General features: G+C 46.8%; 1 protein-coding gene across 4 annotated transcripts in view; it reads left to right on the top strand.

Annotated features, from left to right (window-relative positions):
- Positions 1 to 20,830, top strand: part of YTHDC1 (YTH domain containing 1) — a 1,387,762-nt gene that overhangs the window by 875,298 nt on the left and 491,634 nt on the right. For all 4 annotated transcript variants that reach the window (XM_044064303.1, XM_044064301.1, XM_044064302.1 and 1 more), the window contains exons 9-10: positions 5,532 to 5,698; positions 9,320 to 9,402. In XM_044064303.1, the coding sequence (XP_043920238.1) occupies positions 5,532 to 5,698; positions 9,320 to 9,402 (250 nt within the window). The remainder of the gene's footprint in view (positions 1 to 5,531; positions 5,699 to 9,319; positions 9,403 to 20,830) is intronic.

Raw genomic sequence — 20,830 nt, 5'->3', positions numbered from 1 at the left:
CGTCACAGACGCTGACCCAGAGCGAGAAGGACGGAAGACGCTGTCTGCCGTCGGAATCCGCTTCTCTGCACCCCAGAGGCCCTACTCTAGGAACCAAAAGGGTCAGAAGAAGATGTGGTTCCGGAAGTCGCAGCAGTCCCAGCCTGCTCCGGACAACCAGTCCTTCCGTGGCAGAGGAGGACAGGGAGGACGCCGCCCTAGAGGCAGAGGGGCTCCCAGAAACTTCGGGTCCAGGGAACCTTTCTCTGAACGGCCCACGCAGCAACCCTGAGGGGTTGCCCGACTGCTCCACTCTGGAGGCAGTCGGGGGACGCTGGGCACCTAGCGGCATGGGAGTCCATAACATCAGACCGCTGGGTTCTCCAAATCATATCCAGAGGATATCGCATCCCTTTCCTTCACCTTCCAAAGTTGAAGTCCCTCCCAGACGTCCCACCCGGTCAACGGGAGGCCGCTTTAGCAGAAATTGGCCATCTGCTAAAGAAAAGAGCCATCCAGCCCGTCCCCCCCAGACCAGATCGGATCAGGGTTCTACTCCAGGTTCTTTTTAGTGGGAAAGAAGACGGGGGTACTAAGAGCAATCCTAGAGGTCTCTCTCTTGAATCTGGCAGTCCCCAAAGAAAAATTCCGAATGGTCACTCTGCAGTCTATTCTCCCCCTTCTGGGAGAAAATCACTGGATGTGCTCGATAGACCTCAAGGACGCGTACTACCACATCCTGATGGACAGTCGCTCCAGGAGGTTCCTCCGCTTCCGGCTGGGAGCCAGTCACTACCAGTTCCGGGTCCTTCCCTTTGGTCTCACCACAGCCCCCAGGGTGTTCACCAAAGTATTAGCAGTGGTAGCGGCCCACCTGAGGCTTCAGGGGTGCAGGTGTTTCCCTACCTGGACGACTGGCATCTTACTGCCCCAACAAGGCATCTACTTTTATTGGCGCGAGACTCCTTTCTCCATCTTGCTCATTTTCTGGGCATCACAATAAATACAAAGAAATCCAACCTGGCACCCACACAGCTCTTAGATTTTATAGGGGCCAGGCTAGACACAAGGAGTTTACGAGCCTTCCTCACTGCGGACAGAGTTCAAAATCTGCAGCTCCAGGTGCGGGCCATTCTCCACTCAAGTTCTGTTCCGGCGGAGTTGGTCCTGAGGGCTCTAGGGTCCATGGCATCTGCTATAGCACTTCTTCCTCTTGCCAGGCTCAATATGCGCATTCTACAGTGGACGCTCTTAGTACAGTGGTCATACCTTGCTCTCCCCATGCATCATCCCATTGCGATCAGCAAGGCTTGCAAGCGGTCCCTCTTGTGGTGGCTTCACTCCCCGGATCTCCACAGGGCCGCCCATTTTGTGCTTCTCCCCTCTCGCCACGGTGACCACGGACGCCTCCGCCTCGGGTGGGGGCACTTTATGGGCCGGACCGACCAAGGCACGTGGGACGATTCAGAGACCTTACTGCATATCAATGTTCTAGAGATGAGAGCAGTGCTCTTAGCGTTGCTAGCACTTCAGGACTTTCTTCCCTTGGGAACAATTGCGATTCAATCAAACAACATGTCTGTGGTCTGGTACATCAACAAGCAAGGGGGAACAAGGTCTTACCCTCTTTGTCGAGAAGCCATGAGAGTTTGGGAATGGGCAATCTCCACCAACCGCTTTCTAATAGCAACGCACATTCCGGGTCGGTCCAACATCCTAGCGGACAAGCTCAGTCGCACCATTCTGACCCCTTACGAGTGGTCTCTCAATTGTCGAGTAGCGGAACGCATATTCGCACGGTGGGGAACCCCTTCATGCGATCTTTTTGCCTCTCCCTCAAACACAAAGTGCGACAGTTTTTTCGCTCTGATACCTCCTCCCGGAGGTTCCCCAAGAGACACTCTGGTGCATGCTTGGCCACCCGGTCTTCTGTATGCTTATCCACCCTTGCCTCTGATGCTCCAAGTTCTTCAGAAAGCCTCTCGGGTGGGTTGCAGAATGATTCTCATTGCTCCGTTTTGGCCTCAACAGATCTGGTTCCCCTTCCTAAGGTCTCACTCGGTGAATCCTCCTTGGATTCTAGATCCCATCCCGGATCTGATATCCCATCCATCCTGCATTCCTCCTCCGAATCTGGACAACCTGAAGCTGACCGCTTGGCTGCTCCAGTTCCACTCTTGATCAGGACTCCCGGTATTTCGTCACCTGTTAAGGCAATTTTGGTGGCAGCTCATAAACCATCCACTAGAAAGGTTTACCGCAGCAAGTGGAAACGTTTTTCCTTGTGGGCGGAGCGGCAAGGCCTGAATCCCTTCACGGTTCCTCTTCCATTAGTGCTTGACTTTCTAACCACTCTCTTTAACGATGGTGCCAGCAGTTCCACAGTCAAAGTACAACTGGCGGCAATTTCTCATTATCACATTGGCCATGACTCTAATCCTCTTATGTCAGCCAAATTGTGTAAAATTTTTCTTAAAGGTACTTTTCTTCTCAGGCCCCTATAAAACAAGCGGTTCCTCCTTGGGACCTCTCTCTGGTTCTACAGGCCTTGACCGCCCCTTCGAGCCAGCGGCTACGGTGGATCTCAAATTCTTGTCCTACAAGACAGCCTTTTTGGTAGCCATTACATCGGCCAAGAGAGTTTCTGAGCTTCAAGCATTATCAGCTAAACCTCTTTACTTGGTATTTCATCCGGACCGTGTCTACCTCAGGACCAACCCGTCCTTTCTTCCTAAAGTCGCTTCTGAAGCAAACATCAATCAGTCCATTAACCTCCTGTTTTCTTCCCTAAATATGAAAACAAAGGTGAATATAAGCTCCATTCATTAGATGTTCACAGGCAACTTAGATTTTATCTGAACAGGACAGCTGGTCATAGGCAATCCGACCAGTTGTTTATTTCCTTTGCAAAATTCAATTTGGGCAAGCCAATTTCTAAAGTTTCTCTGTCCCGCTGGATTTCACAGTGCATCTTATTGGCTTATCAAGCTTCAGGAAGGCCCGCACCGGAGGGTGTACGCGCCCATTCAACCCGGTCAGTATCTACCTCAGCAGCCTTTAAGGCTAGGATTCCTCTAGATGATATTTGTGCAGCAGCCACGTGGGCTTCATCTCATACTTTTATTTCCCACTATAAGTTGGATCTTGCATCTAGGGTAGAGCATCCTTTGGCTCCATGGTGCTCGGAATATCCTTCCATGATGGCCGCCCAAGATTCAGGTAGCTGGGGACTCTGTCCCACAGGTTGCAGACAAATGAATATCCTACTTCAGATTTAGAAGTTATGTACTCACCATAACGTTCCATCTGAGTAGGTGTATTCATTTGTCTGCAACCATCCCGCCCTCCTATCCCCCTGGCCTTTCAGTTCCCTGCATATTCTATGTTACCCTTTTCAGGGTGTTGTTGCTTTGGCAAACTCGATCTGAGGTCATGAGGGTAGAGCAGGACATTATGGGTGAGGGGAGGAGCTGAGAGCTTGGATCCATAGCTGGAAACCCATGCCGGTTCGGATCCGATATCGGATCCATAACCCACAGGTTGCAGACAAATGAATACACCTACTCAGATGGAACGTTATGGTGAGTACATAACTTCTAATTCTTTGCCCTTGTAATGCTCCTGTTTATCTTTTTAATAAAATAAATCATTCATGCAAGTTTTCATTACCTTTGGTTCGTTTCTGACCCTTTTTTTGTACTCTGTTCTCCTAGTTTACCTTCACTGTTAACTGTGCACCTCGTAGCTCTGAAAAGCAGTCTCTGGAATCCCAGTTCTGACACCATGTCGCTCATCTGGTCAGGATAAAACAGACAAACTTCTGTGGGTTCTGTTCAGGGCGCTTTATTATGTACAAAGGCGTAATAACTTTAACTTAGATAAACTTATAAACAAACTAGCTATCACAGTTGTACATACTCTCTGGCTCCACTCTCGAAGTGGCACTGAAGCTAGCACATGCTTGCTATTTTTGTATGCACTTGCTGGCTTTGAAATGTTTCTTAAAGGTACAGCACACACACTATTCTACACTGTCTGACTTCAGTAATAGCATTTTGCAGGAGATAGGGCATTCAGATGTACCATTATCTGTTCAGGAGTCTGATGCTAGCAGAGTCCTCTCAGAGTGTAATGAGTGCTTTGAATTGCTCCAAGGACCTAGGGCTGTTAATTGCAATAAATCCTCTCTGATTGCATCTTAAAGAATGGCCTTCTTAGGAGCCTGTCTGAAGAGTATTCATTACAGGGCCTTACTCTCCCAAGACAAACTGGAGATGTTGAAGGGCCACTTCTGCATTTCAAACCAGAAAGAGAAAATTACAGTCAAGGAATACCTAAAACTTATAGGATACGTAGCAGCATGCATTTTGATTGTCCCTTTGATATACCTGCAAATGAGGAAGCTTTTCTGATATTTGAAAATTGGGTGCGAGCGGTGGCAGCAGTGGTTAATATAAAGAGGTGTTCATACCTCTTGACCACTTATCTAAAGAAATCTGGGTAAAACCCTGTGGGCGGCAGAGTGGTGCAGTGTTTAGCGTTGTCGCCTCACAGCAGGAGGTTCTCCGGTTCAATTCTCGGCTGGAGTGACTTCTGTGTGGAGTCTGCATGTCCTCCCTGCATTTGCATGAGTTTCCTGCGGGTGCTCCAGTTTCCTCACACATTCCAAAGACGTGTCTGGAGTGTTTCTCCCTACGCTTCAGTTGAAAATGGGCTCTGTCACAGCCAGACTTTCCTGGTAAAAAATGTTAAAGAAGTAAAATAAAGGTGGGACAATGGCCCAAAAATAGGAACAGATTTTAAACATTGCTGTTATAAAGTTAGAAAGTTGCTACAATAAAACAATTTGTTTTAGCATGCATTTTCTGAAGGAAATAGTCTGGAACTCAAATGTATGTAATTATTTAGTACTTCAATCCCCAGTGATTTACAGCAAACTACAAACTTTGATTAACAGAACAAAAGAATGAAGTAAAATCTGGGCATTCTTTGAAAATCTTACATTTTGCTTGTAAAAATACTTCCTCCAACATCATTTACATATACCACAAGAAGTTTGAAACATTAGTCAGAGGGACTATTTTACATCAAAAATGTATTAAAAGAATATTAAAAATAATATAGTATTAAAAAAATAAGTAGGCAAAACAATTTTACAGATAGCCCATTCTCTAAGACCAATAGTGCCCTCCAGGGTGTGTGTTACTGTGTTAATAACACCCTTCTGGAGTTGTCGAGGCCCTATGCCTGTGGTTTTGGGCCTTAGAACACCCCTGGGCATGGGTTATTTACACAGTAACACACACACCCTGTTGGGCATTATTGCTTGCTTGTCCAGTCTTATTTGTGCCTATTTATTTGTACACATCCACCTGATAAGCAGTATCATTTTGGAGCAGAAATTATAATACCCATATATACATAATATCTGTGCTGCTGAAGTTAATATAGGTGCTTTGCAAAATAGTTATGCTGGTAAAGATTGATGTTGGACTGTTGCCTGCTTAATCCAACTTGGTTAGTTAAGTAAACACTTCTCTGTTTCTTTTTAGGAAATTGAACCAGAGTGTGCAAATCAGCTTTGCCTGTTATTTCCACCAGATGAAACCATTGACTTGTATCAGCTGATTCATAAAATGCGACATAAGAGACGGACGCACTCTGAGCCTCGTTCAAAGGGACGCCCATCTCGCAGAGAACCAATTCGGGATCCGGGAAGGTTAGAACTGTTCTTTGGACTGATAGTAGGCACATATTTTGGAATAACATGATGGAGCAATACGAATCACCGATCGTGGTGCCAGCGTTAAAGAAGAGAGATAAAAATCCTCACATCAAGCTACAGGGACTGTTTTGTGGCTTCATTGAGGATTGCAGAGTCCTTGGTCTGTCTGTCTTGGAGAATAAATTTGGGGAGATTTAAATATTAAGTAGCTGAAGAATTGTTTTGAAGTGATATATTTAACAGTATTAGTTTAGTTAAAGTACTTTTCATTTATAAACATACTGGAGTATAACGTGAGAACAAAATTTATTAGGCTTTGGTTTAATAGCAAGATGAGGGATGTATTTTTTTTCTCTCTAGATGTTGTTTTAATATTTTGCAAAAGCCTTTTCTTTCAGGTGTACCCCTGTGGATAAGCCCTATCAGATATGGGACTTTTGTAAAGAAAGGATCACTGTTAAGTTTGCAGAAGATGACGCCTCATATTGAGGATAAGAGTTTAAGTTTTTTTGTATTCAAGAGGAGCAGTATTATGGGACAGTCATATTTTATCTCCGATGCTGCATTATCCCAGTGCCACATATACTATAGCACATAACCTCGGTGAATCCGTGCATCGTGCTGCCGAGCTTCTGAAAGTATAGGTTCTTTCAAAAGGGGAAAACCAAGTGGCCCTTGGAGACCCGGCAGCAGACCAAATGGCTGTTGCTGTGTCTGTATACAGCCTTCTCAGATGTTGGCGGTGCCTGTGGACTTAAGTTTGTTTTGTTTAAAGGACTATCTTGTTTTTCAACACCATTTTACGAACTCTCCAGCTTATACTACACAGCATTGGGAAAGGGGGTTGTGCATTGTCCCGAGGTGGAGAGATCTTTCCAAAGAACTGATGTAACCAGTCAACCAAAAGCTTCTCCTTCCCCTGTTAGCCACTTTGCATACAACTAATCTAAAGTTTTCCTCTACCCACTTCTTTGCCAAAGGACTGTTGGAGTTATGTTTTGATATTATGCAACAATGGGTTAAGTTTCCTTTTGTGGAAACATCCTTTGGTAGGTAGACAGTTACTACAAGAGTTTCCAATTCTTTTGTGCATAAAGGACTGTATCAATTAGGTAGGAGGAAGCCTGGCAGCGCTTTCCTCATTTTTGGCTGTTTAATGGACTGAGCAACAAGATGTCTTTTGAAGTTGTAAGCCATGGGGTACCCAGAGCAAATAAGTATTTGTGAATGGAGTGTTTACTACTTTGTTTTGCAATGGACTGCAAAATATTCATATAACGCTGCCACCAAACTACTGGTCAGACCTGCCAGGCCCTCTTAAGTTTGTGGCTTTCAGCATAAAGTCAGTAGTTGGACTTCTGTATGAACTGTTCTGTCATGTTTTATACCGGTCGTTAATGCAGTCTCAAAACTACAGGAAAGCGGTATGTTTCTCCTTTAAACCAGCTTTATCTTATTTATGTTTTTAAACTGAATTTACTGTAGATGAATCTGCTTTGAATTGCTTTTTGTGCTGAAAGAGGTGAAGGAAAACCTGTTTCTTTTTAAATCAATTTCAGTTAGAATGCGATATGTACAAGAGAAAAAGGCCAAACTTGGGTTAATTTGATAAAGTTTGTGATGTGAAATAAATTTGAATTCCGAGGCTTTGGAATGGAAAAGTCATTAAGCTTGAGGCAGTCTTTACCGTTCCTGGCCTTGAACAGTGGTCATATGTTTTCAGTCGTTCTGAAGAGCCCTTTACTCTGTTAGTTTGAAGACAAAAAAATGTACATGTTCTGTAATTCCTTCCTTTATTTTTATTGCAGCAGAGTACTAATTTGAAAATGAGCATTTAGTGTTATCTGTACGGTCTTTAACTTGTCCTTCTGTCTGCAGTCCGTGTGATAATGGCATTACATTTCACAACAGCAGACTTTCAGGCAGTGGGTGCAAGTTAAGTGCTTAGTAGTAAGAAAAGTAAGGGTAGGAATTTCAGAAAGATGCTTGATTTACCCAAATGAAGTTTTGACATTTTGTTAGCATTTTAATAGAGGTTTGGGGTTTCTTCAGGTACCATAGTCTGCTGAAGTAATTGTTTAGATGTGAAAGTGGGCATGTTTTCAGAAGACTAACTTTCATTCTAATTTAGTGTGTTTTTTGGAGGGAAAGAGCCACTTGAGTAACTGAAATTGAAGTGCATTTAAACAGGTTTTCTACCACCTAAAAGCCTTTTTGGGTAGACATGATCAGCAACAGAAAGCTGGTATGAAAGTGATTGGAGTATGAGTGGTGTGGTAGTGAAAGATGCTAATTTATTGATTTGTTGGAGTCATGGATGTAAGGTTATGCACGTGTAGGTTAAAAGAAGTGCAGGATAGTGAATATCTTTTTCATAGTGATTGTTTCCTCATTTGGCTTTTGCTTGATGTCAGTGGAACACTTTACATAGTTTAAGCAACTGGATAGATGTAACTTAATGTGTGTTTGGTACAAGATTTTTTTTTTTCTGAACTGTTCAACGTATTGCTTATTTGTTTGGTTGGGCTTTCTGTTGCTGTGTAATTAAGACTCACCAGTAATACTTGCATTTTTTTTTGTGGGTTAATGCTAGTATTATACTGAAAAATAGCAGTCTGGCATTATGCTAGTTTTTTTTGTTTTTTAGCTTTTTTTTTATTTCTCAAACTTGTATTTTTTTTTTTAAGTTTTAAGGGGGAAGTGCTGCAGTGTGTTTAATCTATCACAAGACTGGTTCCCTAAGCACATTACCTTTCATTTAGTCAGAAACCTAAGATTGAAAACAGTTGTTTAAAGTTTATTGTGTGAAAGTGTGTGCATAAAATTGCCCTCTTTTCTCACTGTGGGAATTGTCTTGCTGTTAACTACCTCCTTGAGACACCCGGGGAGCAGTATATCTGTAAGTAGCACCTTTTGAAGAATTCCCGCAGAGAAGAGAGACAGGCTTGGTTTATGTAATGTGAACACTTTAACTTTATTGCACTTATTGTGGGCCCAGAAGATAGCATGGGAGGATTGTAAAGAGTGTTAATGATTTGCTTGCTGCATCGTAAGAACTCTTCCTGCAATCTTGGGACAAGTCTGGACGTGTGGTTTGTGGGTGTGAGATGTGCCAGACAGGTGCTAAAGGGGTCTGCTTTGAATTAAGATGCTTGGTTTGTCCAAGGTAGGTCAAAACCTCATGGAAGCAAAACAGTTTGGCATGTTCTACATTTTTTTTTAGTTAGGTGGTTCTTTTGTTTTCTTTTTTCTCTTTAATGACATGGAAGTTGACCAACTTTACCTGCAAAAAAAAATGTGTTTTGTGGGTAAATTTGATCTGGGTGGTTGGCAACTTTCTCATTGAAATATTTCAGTACTGGTGTGTTGACTACTAGTACTTGGATAAAGGCTTTGGATTTTTATGGCAAAACGGTTAATGGTAGTAGATGTTCCCAAATATGATGCTTCATTTTTAAGTAGTACCTACTTTAGAGTGGTGTGAACTCTGGTTTACGTATATTCTGTAGTCTGTTACTGATGTTTTGATTATTCACTCCATGTGTAATGTCAAGATCGCTGAATTTTAATTTATTTTTTTGTCTTTTAATAACTTTGTTTACCTAATTTGTATAGGCGTCGTGCAGAGGATTTTGACATGCATAACACCAGAAAGAGACCAAGGATTGAGTATCCCCCTGAATTTCAGCAGAGACCAGGTCATTATTTTCATACTACCAAAGTAGTCTGTTTTAGTTGGTCTTTAATGAAAAAGTGTACCAAGCCTTTCACTAATACTTTATCCACAGTTAGGTTTTCATTCTTATTGACTTCTTGGACAGGTAAGTCCCTTGGTATAATTGATACATCTCTATGAATCGCTTCTCTCTTGACTATATGTGCTTTGCGAGCTGTGCAACACTTAGCACAGCTGTACTGTCTCCTTTGCATTTTGTGGGAGGAGTTTGCTTTTAGTGCAGCAGAAGTTAAGGCAGTTCTGATAGAGATAGGGAATTTAAGACTTTAGTGTAATTAGGTGGCGGGGGGGGGGGAGAGAATGACAAATTATTTGATCTGAAGTAGGAGATTCATTTGTCTGCAACCTGTGGGTTATGGATCCGATATCGGATCCGAACCGGCATGGTTTACCAGCTATGGATCCAAGCTCTCAGCTCCTCCCCTCACCCATAATGCCCTGCTCTACCCTCATGACCTCAGATCTCGTTTGCGGCGCTGGTGACCAGATTGTGTTTCTAAGCTCTTCAGCTAAGTGCAGTTTTATTAGTCTTTAAAGTGCTAATTTTTGAAGTTTTGAGTGAAAGTTGTGTGGAAGTGTAGGTTTCCCTATTATTTAGTTATACTTTTAGTGTTTTAAAATTTAATTTTACTTATCCCTCCCCTCGCTGGTAGCGTAGTGTGTGTTTGGGCCTGTTGAGTGGTTTTTGTTACTTTGCTTTAACTCTAGTTTAAGTAACCTTTTTTGCTTTTGGGATGTCTGAACAACCCAAAGCTGTGTTCTCCAAGTGCTGCGAGTGTGGCCATAAGCTTTCCCCGCTGGTGGCCACACTCGGTGTGTTAGATGCCTTGGGGTTGAACACCTCACTTCTGGATGTTCCATTTGTGCAGGGTTCAACCCCAGGGCATTGAAGGAGCGGAGGTCCAAGCTTGTCTTGGCGGGTCTTTGCCACCGGACTCTGCTCCGCCTCCGCCCTTCGGGTAACTGCTTACGGTTGTCTCCTCTCCGGCTCCCCTCCTCCTCCTGGGACTCAACCTCCCTGTAGTGGTTCGGAGGAGAGGGAAGCTAGAAAGAAGGACCGGAGGGAGAAGCACCATAAGCGGCGGGCCGAGACCTCTGTTTCAGCCCCGCCAGCCAAGCGGGCTTCTCCTCCGGCTTCCTTGTCTGCTGGCTCTCCCCCTCCTCGGCTCCTGTCTCCAGTGTGTTTTTCACCGGGACCTGAGGAGGAGGAGACCCGATCTCCGTCGAGGCTATCGAGGAGGCACTCAAGGCCTACCTCGGTAGCCTCGTCGAGATCAACTTATAGCCTGTCAGACGCTGATCTGGACCGGATGATGAGAAGGTTCATCCAGGCCCAGATGCAGATGGGAGTGCTCTTGCCTCCCCCCCCCCCTCTGGGGGGGAGCTCGACCCCTTTTTTCAAGCCAAGTGCTCCTTCTCCGACCCACTACCCGGGTTCGGAGCAGTTGGAGCCGAGCAGCTTCGGAGCCGGGGGTGGGTCGGCGCCGATAGTACTTGGTACTTCGGATCCGACCCTGCCTCGAGTGCTTCGGATCCGACCTCGGAGCCTGGATCCGAGCCGATCCAGGGGATCAGTGCTCCTTCGGCGCCGCCTGTGTCGGAGCGCACTGTCCTTTGGATCCGAGCGCCGGCGCCGCTCCGATCCACTCGGATCCGAGGGGGAGCCGATTGTCGGATACTTTGGTCGAGGTCGGTTCCCCTTCGGCTTTTGATGTAGTGAAGAGGGCCCTGTTGAGGGTCTCCGGACCCCCGGCACTTGCTTCGGCTCCGTCCCGCGCTCCCTTTGCACTGGGTCAGGCTTCCACCATCCGGCCCTTGGGACAGCCCGCTCCTGTGCCCTAAGCTGTTCCCCTGGAACAGGTTACTGTTTGCGAGGAGTCCTCTGACAGCCCCACGGAGGATGTTCCCCACAAACATACGTGCAAAAGGAGGCACATTGACTCCCCTGAGTCTCTCACAGAAGACACGGATTTGGAGGAAGGGGAAGGCTCCCCACGGTCACCCCCCGAGGATGTCTCATTTGGAGACATCATGGAAATGCTCCGCATAAGGGGGGGGTGGTCTGCCCCCAAGTCTTCCTCGGACGAGTCCGTGTTCTTGGAGGCATTTGAAGCGGGCCCGTCTACCTCTTGGGTGTCCCCTCCTGCCGACCCCCTGGTGGACCTCATTACCACCAGGGCGTGGAAGGAACCGGACACCATGGAGCCAATCCCTAAAAGGCCCGACCGTATTCTCAGTCCCCCGGCTGACCGTGCCCATTGGAGTAAGGGGCCTCCGATAGATGCCATGTTGACGGCGGCGGCCACCAAGAGGGAACTGGCTCAGGAGAGTCCCTCAGTCCATCCCCCGAGCAAGGAGTCTCGGATGATGGACCGCTTGGGGAAGCGGATGTTTAGTTCAGCGACCTTCTCTGTAAGGGCGCTGAACTATCTGGCACACGTGATTAGGATGCAGCGCGATCTTATTAAAGAATACGCTGCATCCCCCCAAAGTCCATGTCGGAGGAGGACAAAGTGCTGCACTCCACCCGCATGGCCACTCTCAGGTCAGTCACAAATACCTCTATGCGGCTACTCTCCCATGCTACAGAAGGTGCCGCTAGAGCCGCAGGGGCAGGCCTAGTTACTAGACGTCAGGCCTGGCTCCGTCATTGCGATTTCTCAGAGCCCTTCAAGGCGTCATTTGCGAACGCCCCCTTCGATGGTTCTGCCCTCTTTGGCAAAACTGTTCGCGACACTTTGACCCAGAGCGAGAAGGACGGGAAGACGCTGTCTGCCGTCGGAATCCGCTTCTCTGCACCCCAGAGGTCCTATTCTAGGAACCAAAAGGGTCAGAGGAAGATGTGGTTCCGGAAGTCGCAGCAATCCCAGCCTGCTCCGGACAACCAGTCCTTCCGTGGCAGAGGAGGACAGGGAGGACGCCGCCCTAGGGGCAGAGGGGCTCCCAGGAACTTCGGGTCCAGAGAACCCTTCTCTGAACGGCCCGCGCAGCAGCCCTGAGGGGTTGCCCGGCTGCTCCACTCTGGAGGCAGTCGGGGGACGTTTTTCGGAGCACCTGGCGGCATGGGAGTCCATAACATCAGACCGCTGGGTTCTCCAGATCATATCCAGAGGATACCGTATCCCCTTTCTTCACTTGCCAAAATTGAAGTCCCTCCCGATGTTCCACCCGGTCAGTGGGAGGCTGCTTTGGCAGAAATTGGCCATCTGCTAAAGAAAAGAGCCATCCAGCCCGCCCCCAGACCAGATCGGATCAGGGTTCTACTCCAGGTTCTTTTAGTGCCAAAAAGACGGGGATCTAAGACCAATTTTAGACCTTTCACTCTTGAACCTGGCAGTTCCCAAGGAGAAGTTCCGAATGGTCACGCTGCAGTCTATTCTCCCCCTTCTGGGAGAAAATCACTGGATGTGCTCCATAGACCTCAAGGATGCGTACTACCACATACTAATGGACAGGCGCTCCAGGAGGTTTCTCCGTTTCCGGCTGGGAGCCAGTCACTACCAGTTCCGGGTCCTTCCCTTTGGTCTCACCACAGCCCCCAGGGTGTTCACCAAAGTATTAGCAGTGGTAGCGGCCCACCTGAGGCTTCAGGGGGTACAGGTCTTTCCCTACCTGGACGACTGGCTCCTCACCGCCCCAACAAGGCATCTACTACTATTGGCGCGAGACTCTTTTCTCCATCTTGCTCCCCATCTGGGCATCACTATAAACACAAAAAAATCCAACCTAGCACCCACGCAGTTCATAGATTTTATAGGTGCCAGGTTAGACACAAGAAGATTAAAAGCCTTCCTCACTGCGGACAGAGTTCAAAATCTGCAACTCCAGGTGCGGGCCATTCTCCACTCAAGCTCAGTTCCGGCGGAGTTGGTCCTGAGGGCTCTAGGGTCCATGGCGGCTGCTATAGCGCTTCTTCCTCTCGCCAGGTTCAATATGCGCATCCTCCAATGGACACTCCTAGTCCAGTGGTCGTATCTTGCTCTTCCTATGCATCATCCCATTGCGATCAGCAAGGCTTGCAAGCGGTCCCTCCTGTGGTGGCTACACTCTCCAGATCTCACCGGAGGCCTCCCATTTTGTGCTTCTCCCCCTCTCGCCACGGTGACCACGGACGCCTCCCGCCTCGGGTGGGGCATTTTGCAGGCCGGACCGTCCAAGGCACGTGGAACGATTCAGAGACCTTACTGCATATCAACGTTCTAGAGATGAGAGCAGTGCTCTTAGCGTTGCTAGCACTTCAGGCCTTTCTTCCCTTGGGAACAATTGCGATTCAATCAGACAACATGTCGGTTGTCTGGTATATCAACAAGCAAGGAGGAACCAGGTCTTACCCTCTTTGTCGAGAAGCCATGAGAGTTTGGGAATGGGCAATCTCCACCAACCGCTTTCTCATAGCAACGCATATTCCGGGTCTGTCCAACATCCTGGCGGACAAACTCAGTCGCACAATTCTCACCCCTTACGAATGGTCTCTCAATACTCAGGTAGCGGAACGCATATTCGCACGGTGGGGAACTCCTTGTTGCGATCTTTTTGCCTCTCCCTCAAACACCAAGTGCGACAGTTTTTTCGCTCTGATACCTCCTCCCGGAGGTTCCCCAAGAGACGCTCTGGTGCATGCTTGGCCACCCGGTCTTCTTTATGCTTATCCCCCCTTGCCTCTGATGCTCCAAGTTCTTCAGAAAGCCTCTCGGTTGGGGTGCAGAATGATTCTCATTGCTCCGTTTTGGCCTCGACAGATCTGGTTCCCCTTCCTAAGGTCTCACTCTGTGAATCCTCCTTGGATTCTAGATCCCATTCCGGATCTGATATCTCATCCATCCCACTTATCTCCTTCTAACCTGGACAACCTGAAGCTGACCGCTTGGCTGCTCCAGTTCCACTCTTGATCAGGACTCCCGGTATTTCGTCCCCTGTTAAGGCCATCCTGGTGGCAGCTCATAAGCCATCCACTAGGAAAGTCTACCGCAGCAAGTGGAAACGGTTCTCGTTGTGGGCGGAGCGGCAAGGCCTGAACCCCTTCACAGTTCCTCTCCCCTTGGTGCTTGATTTCTTAACCACTCTTTTTAATGATGGTGCCAGCAGTTCCACGGTCAAAGTACAACTTGCGGCAATTTCCCATTATCACATTGGTCATGACTCCAATCCTCTGATGTCGGCCAAGTTGTGTAAGATTTTCCTTAAAGGTACTTTTCTTCTCAGGCCCCCTGTAAAGCAAGCGGTTCCTCCTTGGGACCTTTCCTTAGTTCTCCAGGCCTTGACCGCCCCCCCCTTCCCCCTTCGAACCTGCGGCTACGGTAGATCTGAAATTCTTATCGTTCAAGACCGCCTTCTTAGTAGCCATTACTTCGGCCAAGAGAGTTTCAGAGCTTCAAGCATTATCAGCTAAACCTCCTTACTTGGTCTTTCATCCGGACCGTGTTTACCTCAGGACCAACCCGTCCTTTCTTCCTAAGGTAGCTTCTGAAGCAAACATTAATCAATCCATTAACCTCCCTGTCTTTCCTAAATATGAAAACAAAGGTGAATACAAGCTTCACTCCTTAGATGTTCACAGGCAACTTAGATTTTATCTAAACAGGACGGCTGGTCATAGGCAATCCGACCAGTTGTTCATTTCCTTTGCTAAATTTAATTTGGGCAAACCAATTTCTAAAGTCTCATTATCTCGCTGGATTTCACAATGTATCTTATTGGCTTTTCAAGCGTGGGGAAGGCGCGCACCGAGGGTGTACATGCCCATTCAACCCGGTCAGTCTCTACCTCGGCAGCCTTTAAGGCTAGGATTCCTCTAGATGATATTTGTGCAGCAGCCACGTGGGCTTCATCTCATACTTTTATTTCCCACTACAAGTTGGATCTTGCATCTAGGGGTAGAGCATCCTTTGGCTCAGCGGTGCTCCGGAATATCCTTCCATGATGGCCCAAGATTCAGGTAGCTGGGGACTCTGTCCCACAGGTTGCAGACAAATGAATCTCCTACTTCAGATTTAGAAGTTATGTACTCACCATAACGTTCCATCTGAGTAGGTGTATTCATTTGTCTGCAACCATCCCGCCCTCCTATCCCCCTGGCCTTTCAGTTTCCTGCATATGTTGTGTTACCCTTTTCAGGGTGTTCTTGCTGTTGGCAAACTCGATCTGAGGTCATGAGGGTAGAGCAGGGCATTATGGGTGTGGGGAGGAGCTGAGAGCTTGGATCCATAGCTGGTAAACCATGCCGGTTCGGGTCCGATATCGGATCCATAACCCACAGGTTGCAGACAAATGAATACACCTACTCAGATGGAACGTTATGGTGAGTACATAACTTCTAATTTTTTGCTTACACATATGAGGGGAATGGTGATGACTTTGAAGGCAGTTTTATTGCAACTCCATCAACTAAGTAGAATATATACCTTAAAATTAGTATATTGTACTTATTCTTTGGCATGCAGTATTGTACTTGTTCGTTGATGGTGAGATACTCAGATGGAATTCTATAACTGATAAATAGTGACCAAGAATCCCAACATACAGCTTTAGGATTTCTCACCGAGTTGAGAGACAATAGCAATAGTTTCACATGTGTTGTGTGTGTTCATTAACTGGATCAAAGTCTTGCTGACCTCTCTGTCAACAGGTTGTGCAGCAAAACTCTTTACTGAAAAGGCCTGCATTCATGCTAGAACTTAGGGGGTTTTAAACGTGTTAGTAGCAGTTTCTGTTTTGTACCCAAGTAACAAATTCTGTATAATTTTTTTAGTAAGTAGTTGAATGACACATTCTTAGTGTATGTGAAACTTTGTGCATGGTAAGTAAACTGTGTAAAAAATGCTTTTTAACCTGTCAAGATTATGGTTTCCACATTTAAGAAATGCATATTCTGCAGTCGGTTTTCAACCTTTGTGTGAAATATGTATATATAGATAGTTGTTTATTAGAGGTGATATTATTCATCATCATACTTTTTCTTAAATTACTTTTGCTGGAATAGAGACAGATGAATCTGCTACACCAGCCTTCAAGATATTTGATACTTCTGTTTAACCCTGTAAATGGGTATTCAGTTTTGTACCTATTCTGCTCCAGCAGTGGTAGGTATATCTTGAAAAATAACTGCTGTTGAAAGTTGTTGATGGATGGCATAAAAAGCAAATCTGGGATCATCCTCCTCTTCCTTTTTAAGGTCATTCTTGTAGCAGGTTAAGTATTGGATTTCACCCAGTGTGATGTCAGTCCCTCATATATTTTTTTTAACCTTAACAATAACTGAATCAGATGTAAATGCTCCATGTCCTTCTGTTCCTATCTTGCAGTATTTTTAGTGTGGGATTCTCTGCTTCAGGTGACCTGAATGTTTGCTCCTATACAGAAAGCTTAACCTGGTTTTTGCAGGTGTGTGGAATGTCACACGTAGGGCCATAAACCAGGGACCTTTAATGTGACATCTGCACCCACAGACCTTAGAACTTTTCAGCTGCAGTCGACCATCACATCGATCACTTTGCTCCTCTACTTTCAAAACATCTAAAGTCTAAGTAGCCCGTTGGGGATTTTGTTTTCTTTCGCTTGCTTGAGCTTAATTTGCTGATGTTCTTCGTGTTTCGCTGTTGCAGTCATCACATTCGGGTTATCCCCTGCCAGGGTAGCCCTCGGCCGGCCTGAATACCAGAGGCTTAGTATTTCTGCGTTGGTTGCTGTCGCTTCAGGACTGACGTCAGGTCATCAGTAGTATAAAGTAAGGCAGCCGATGCCATTACCCCAGTCTTTCTTGCCGAGGATCCAGAAGCAGTTCGCACGAGTGTTGGTCGGCCGCTACCCGAGTTTCGTCATTCTAATTGAAGCAGAGGTCTTCTAAAGCTAAATACCCCATTGGGGATCCTTTTTTCTTGCTCTAACCAATGACAGAAAAAGTTAACAGTTGTCTTGCCTGTGGAAAGCAAATACCACACCGAGACTTCCATTCTTACTGCGTCACCTGTTTAGGCCCAGACCATGACGTCCCTCGCTGTCGATTTTGTGCTTTGTTGAACACCAGAACTATACGTCGTCAGGCCTTTATTGTAGCTAGATATTTTCGCTCTGTCCTCGAATTCCAATATGGCTTTGGTAAGCCATCCAACTACCGATCTTCCGAAAAAACGTAAGGATAAAGATAGAGACAGACTGCACAGGTCCAAAACTGCCATCTACGCTTCCATTAAGCTAGTTTTCAGTTCTCCGGTCCGCAGTGATGCCCTTTCACAGCCCCTGATGCCTGCTTCTCTGGATTTGCAGACCGCTGCCGAGACCCTTGCAGAATCCGGTATGCGGCGAGACTCTTCTTTGAATAAGGATCCTGCTGATGTCTCTACCTTGGATGGGTCTGGAGCCGCTGAGCAGGCACCAGCTTCCGAGGAGGTACTTCGCACTACCGATACTCGACACAAACCGACGACTTCTTTTGCGTCTTCAGCTCTTTCTAAAACTACCGAGTTCCTAAGGCCCAGGGTACAGACTACTACAAAAAAAAACGATGACCCAAGCCCGGGCACCTGCTTCCTTGCCTCAGTCTTAAATGCTTAAAATGGCGGAAGACCTTATTATGCTTATTAGGGGATGCCAGGCTGCCCCTTCCAAAATAAAGAGACTTGCCCCCAGTAGTTTTATCTGAACAGGAGTCCGATGACTCTGATGCTTCTGAATATGAAGACATGCAACCCCTCTCTGCTTATGAGGATTCTGATGCAGAGGAATCTGTTCCTTCTGCCTCTCCACCTGAAGATTTTTCATTTGGTGAAACCCTTTATACTTTAAGGGAGCATTTCCAATGGGAATGTCAGGACTATCCGCACTCAAAAAAGAGACTCTGGGAATTCTTGGATTTACCACGGTACAGACACTTGGCCATTCATCCTGTCCTGGATGTTGATGTTTTAATAGAATCCAGTTTGACTCCTGACACCCTTCCTCCTGCTCCCAGGAAACCTAACCGGTACTACAGAGTCCCTGACACTCTCAAATTCCTTTTCAAAAATCCTACTGCTGACACACAGATCATCTCTCAAGGACCTAAAGGAATTAAAGCAGTCTCAGTTAAGAATCCCACCCCCCTCAGGCAGGGATTCCCGAGCTTTAGACAGATGGGGTAAAAAAGTATACACCTCTGCTACTCTTGCTATTAGAGCACTAAATTGTCAGTTCCACATGTTGAAATATCAGCAGCATATGATGGAACTCTCAATCAAAAATATCTTCCTTTCCTGCTTGTGCAGAAAATAAAGAATTATAAGAGCTTATGCAATCTGCAAGCCAAGTTACTAAGCACACCTTGCAGTGTGGCTTTGACGCCCTAGAAGCATCTTGCAAGACAGCAGTCACTGGTTCTGTCCTTAGAAGACAAGCTTGGCTTAAGGAACAGACCTTGCCCAGACCATGGCAAATCAAAATTATTGGATGTACCATTGAACAAAGACAATTTGTTTGGCACCAAGGTGGAAGAGGTCTTAAAAAAAAGATGGAAGAAAAAGCTAAATCTATGCAGACAGACTTTTTACAGGTCCAGCCTCCGTGGTTCAGTAGGCATTGCCCCTCCAAGTACCGGTCTTTTCCGGCCCCTTCCAGGCCAGCTCAGCCCAAACTCAGAGGAAGCAGACCCCCCCCCCCTCAGACAGCAGCCCCAGGGGAAGCAGACCCCCCAGACAGCAGCCCCAGGGAATGCAGAGATCTAAGCAGTGGAGTTCCTCCTCTTCAAAAACAGGGAGTGCTAAGCCACCCCTTAATGGTAAGAACTCACAATGATTTCACACCTCCACCCCTTACCGCTGCCCACCTGCTTGTGCATCTAGGAGGAAAACTCCCCTTCCATGCAAACAACTAGGCCTCTATTACCAACGACTGTTGTGTCATAAAAATAGTGCCCCAGGGATACAAATTTTACTTCCACACTCTGCCAACCCCAAGAGGGTTCCCAGATCTTCCTCCAAACCAGTGGGCAGAGGCAAAAAAACAAGTCCTTTCCTTTCTCTCAATGAGGGCAATACAGCATGTTCCTGCAGACCAGATAGGCCAAGGGTTTTATTCCAGACTCTTCCTGGTACCCAGATAAGAGGGCACCTGGCGCCCAATCCTCGACCTATCCATTCTAAACACCTTTCTGGTGATACCAAAATTCAAAATGCTCACCCTCCAGCAGCTTCTTCCTATGCTTTCCAAGGATGCTTGGTTAGCCACCCTAGACCCAAAAGGGGCCTACCTACACATCCCAATCAGGGAATCTTGCAGGATCTATGCACTTTCAGTTCGCTGTGATTCCCTTTGGATTATCCACTGCTCCCAGAGTTTTCACAAAATGCCTGGCTCATGCCATTGCCTTTTGCAGACAAAGAAATATTAAAATTTACCCCTACTTAGACAATTGCCTGATTCAGGCAGACAGGAAACGCTGATGTCCTTCAAGGATGCATCTGCAGTCATAACATATGGGTTGTCCCGCCTCAGGCAGCCCTTCGGTCGGCCGGATTCCAAAGTCTGGGTCTGGCTTCGGCTGATGTCGCACTTCACCCGACGTCATAGCTCCTGGGGTATAAAGGCATCAGCCGACGCCATTTTCCTCAGTCTTTCTTGCCGCGCGGTGCCCGAAGCAGAAGCTGTTCGCAAGTGCCGGTCGGTCAGATCCAGAGATTTCAGCTACCAAAGACTTCTAAAAAAGCTAAGTACCCCGTTGGGGACTCTTTCTTGCCTCAGCCGATGTCAGACAAAGTAAATAATTGTTTAACTTGTGGGAAACAAATACCTCATAAGGATTTCCACAAATACTGCCTTCCTTGCTTAGGCCCAGACCACAACGTATCAGCTTGTTTAGCCTGTGCTTCACTCAACCGACGGACACTTAGACGTCGGTCGGAGTTTGCTGAAGAGTTTTTTGGTCCCGCTTTTGCATATAAAATGCCGTTGGAGACTCCGACTACACATTTAGCCAAAAAACGCAAGGAAAAGGACCGACACTCGCGGCCCGCGGTTTCGGCTGAAACCACGGTTAGGCCTACCGCGAGTGTCTCTGTTTCGGCTGAAACCCAAGTCCTCGGTTCTTCCTTCGGCCGAAAGCATGCCTCCGACAACTGAGGCCTCAGAGGCCCCGGCTGAGTCGGCTACAGAAATTCCTACCGAAGAAGCAGGCACACTAGAATTGTCCGACACCATTCCGTTGGACATCTCTACTCCTGCACGTGGGGCAGCTAGACCCCCTGCTTCTATGTCTATTAAGGCCTTCTCCAGGGCTAAAGCAGCTAAACTTTCCAAGGCCTTACCTGCAAAAGCTCCCTCTCACAGACCTTCCTCAAGTTCTCAGATTCTCAGCCTTGCTGAGGACCTTATTTCTCTGATCAGGGGATCCCAACCTCACCCAGACAGGGCCTCACAACCCC

The sequence above is a fragment of the Protopterus annectens genome, chromosome 2.part2 (assembly GCF_019279795.1).
Source record: "Protopterus annectens isolate FY-2018-M chromosome 2.part2, PAN1.0, whole genome shotgun sequence".
NCBI lineage: Eukaryota > Metazoa > Chordata > Ceratodontiformes > Protopteridae > Protopterus > Protopterus annectens.
This window is presented reverse-complemented; position numbering and strand designations above follow the sequence as displayed.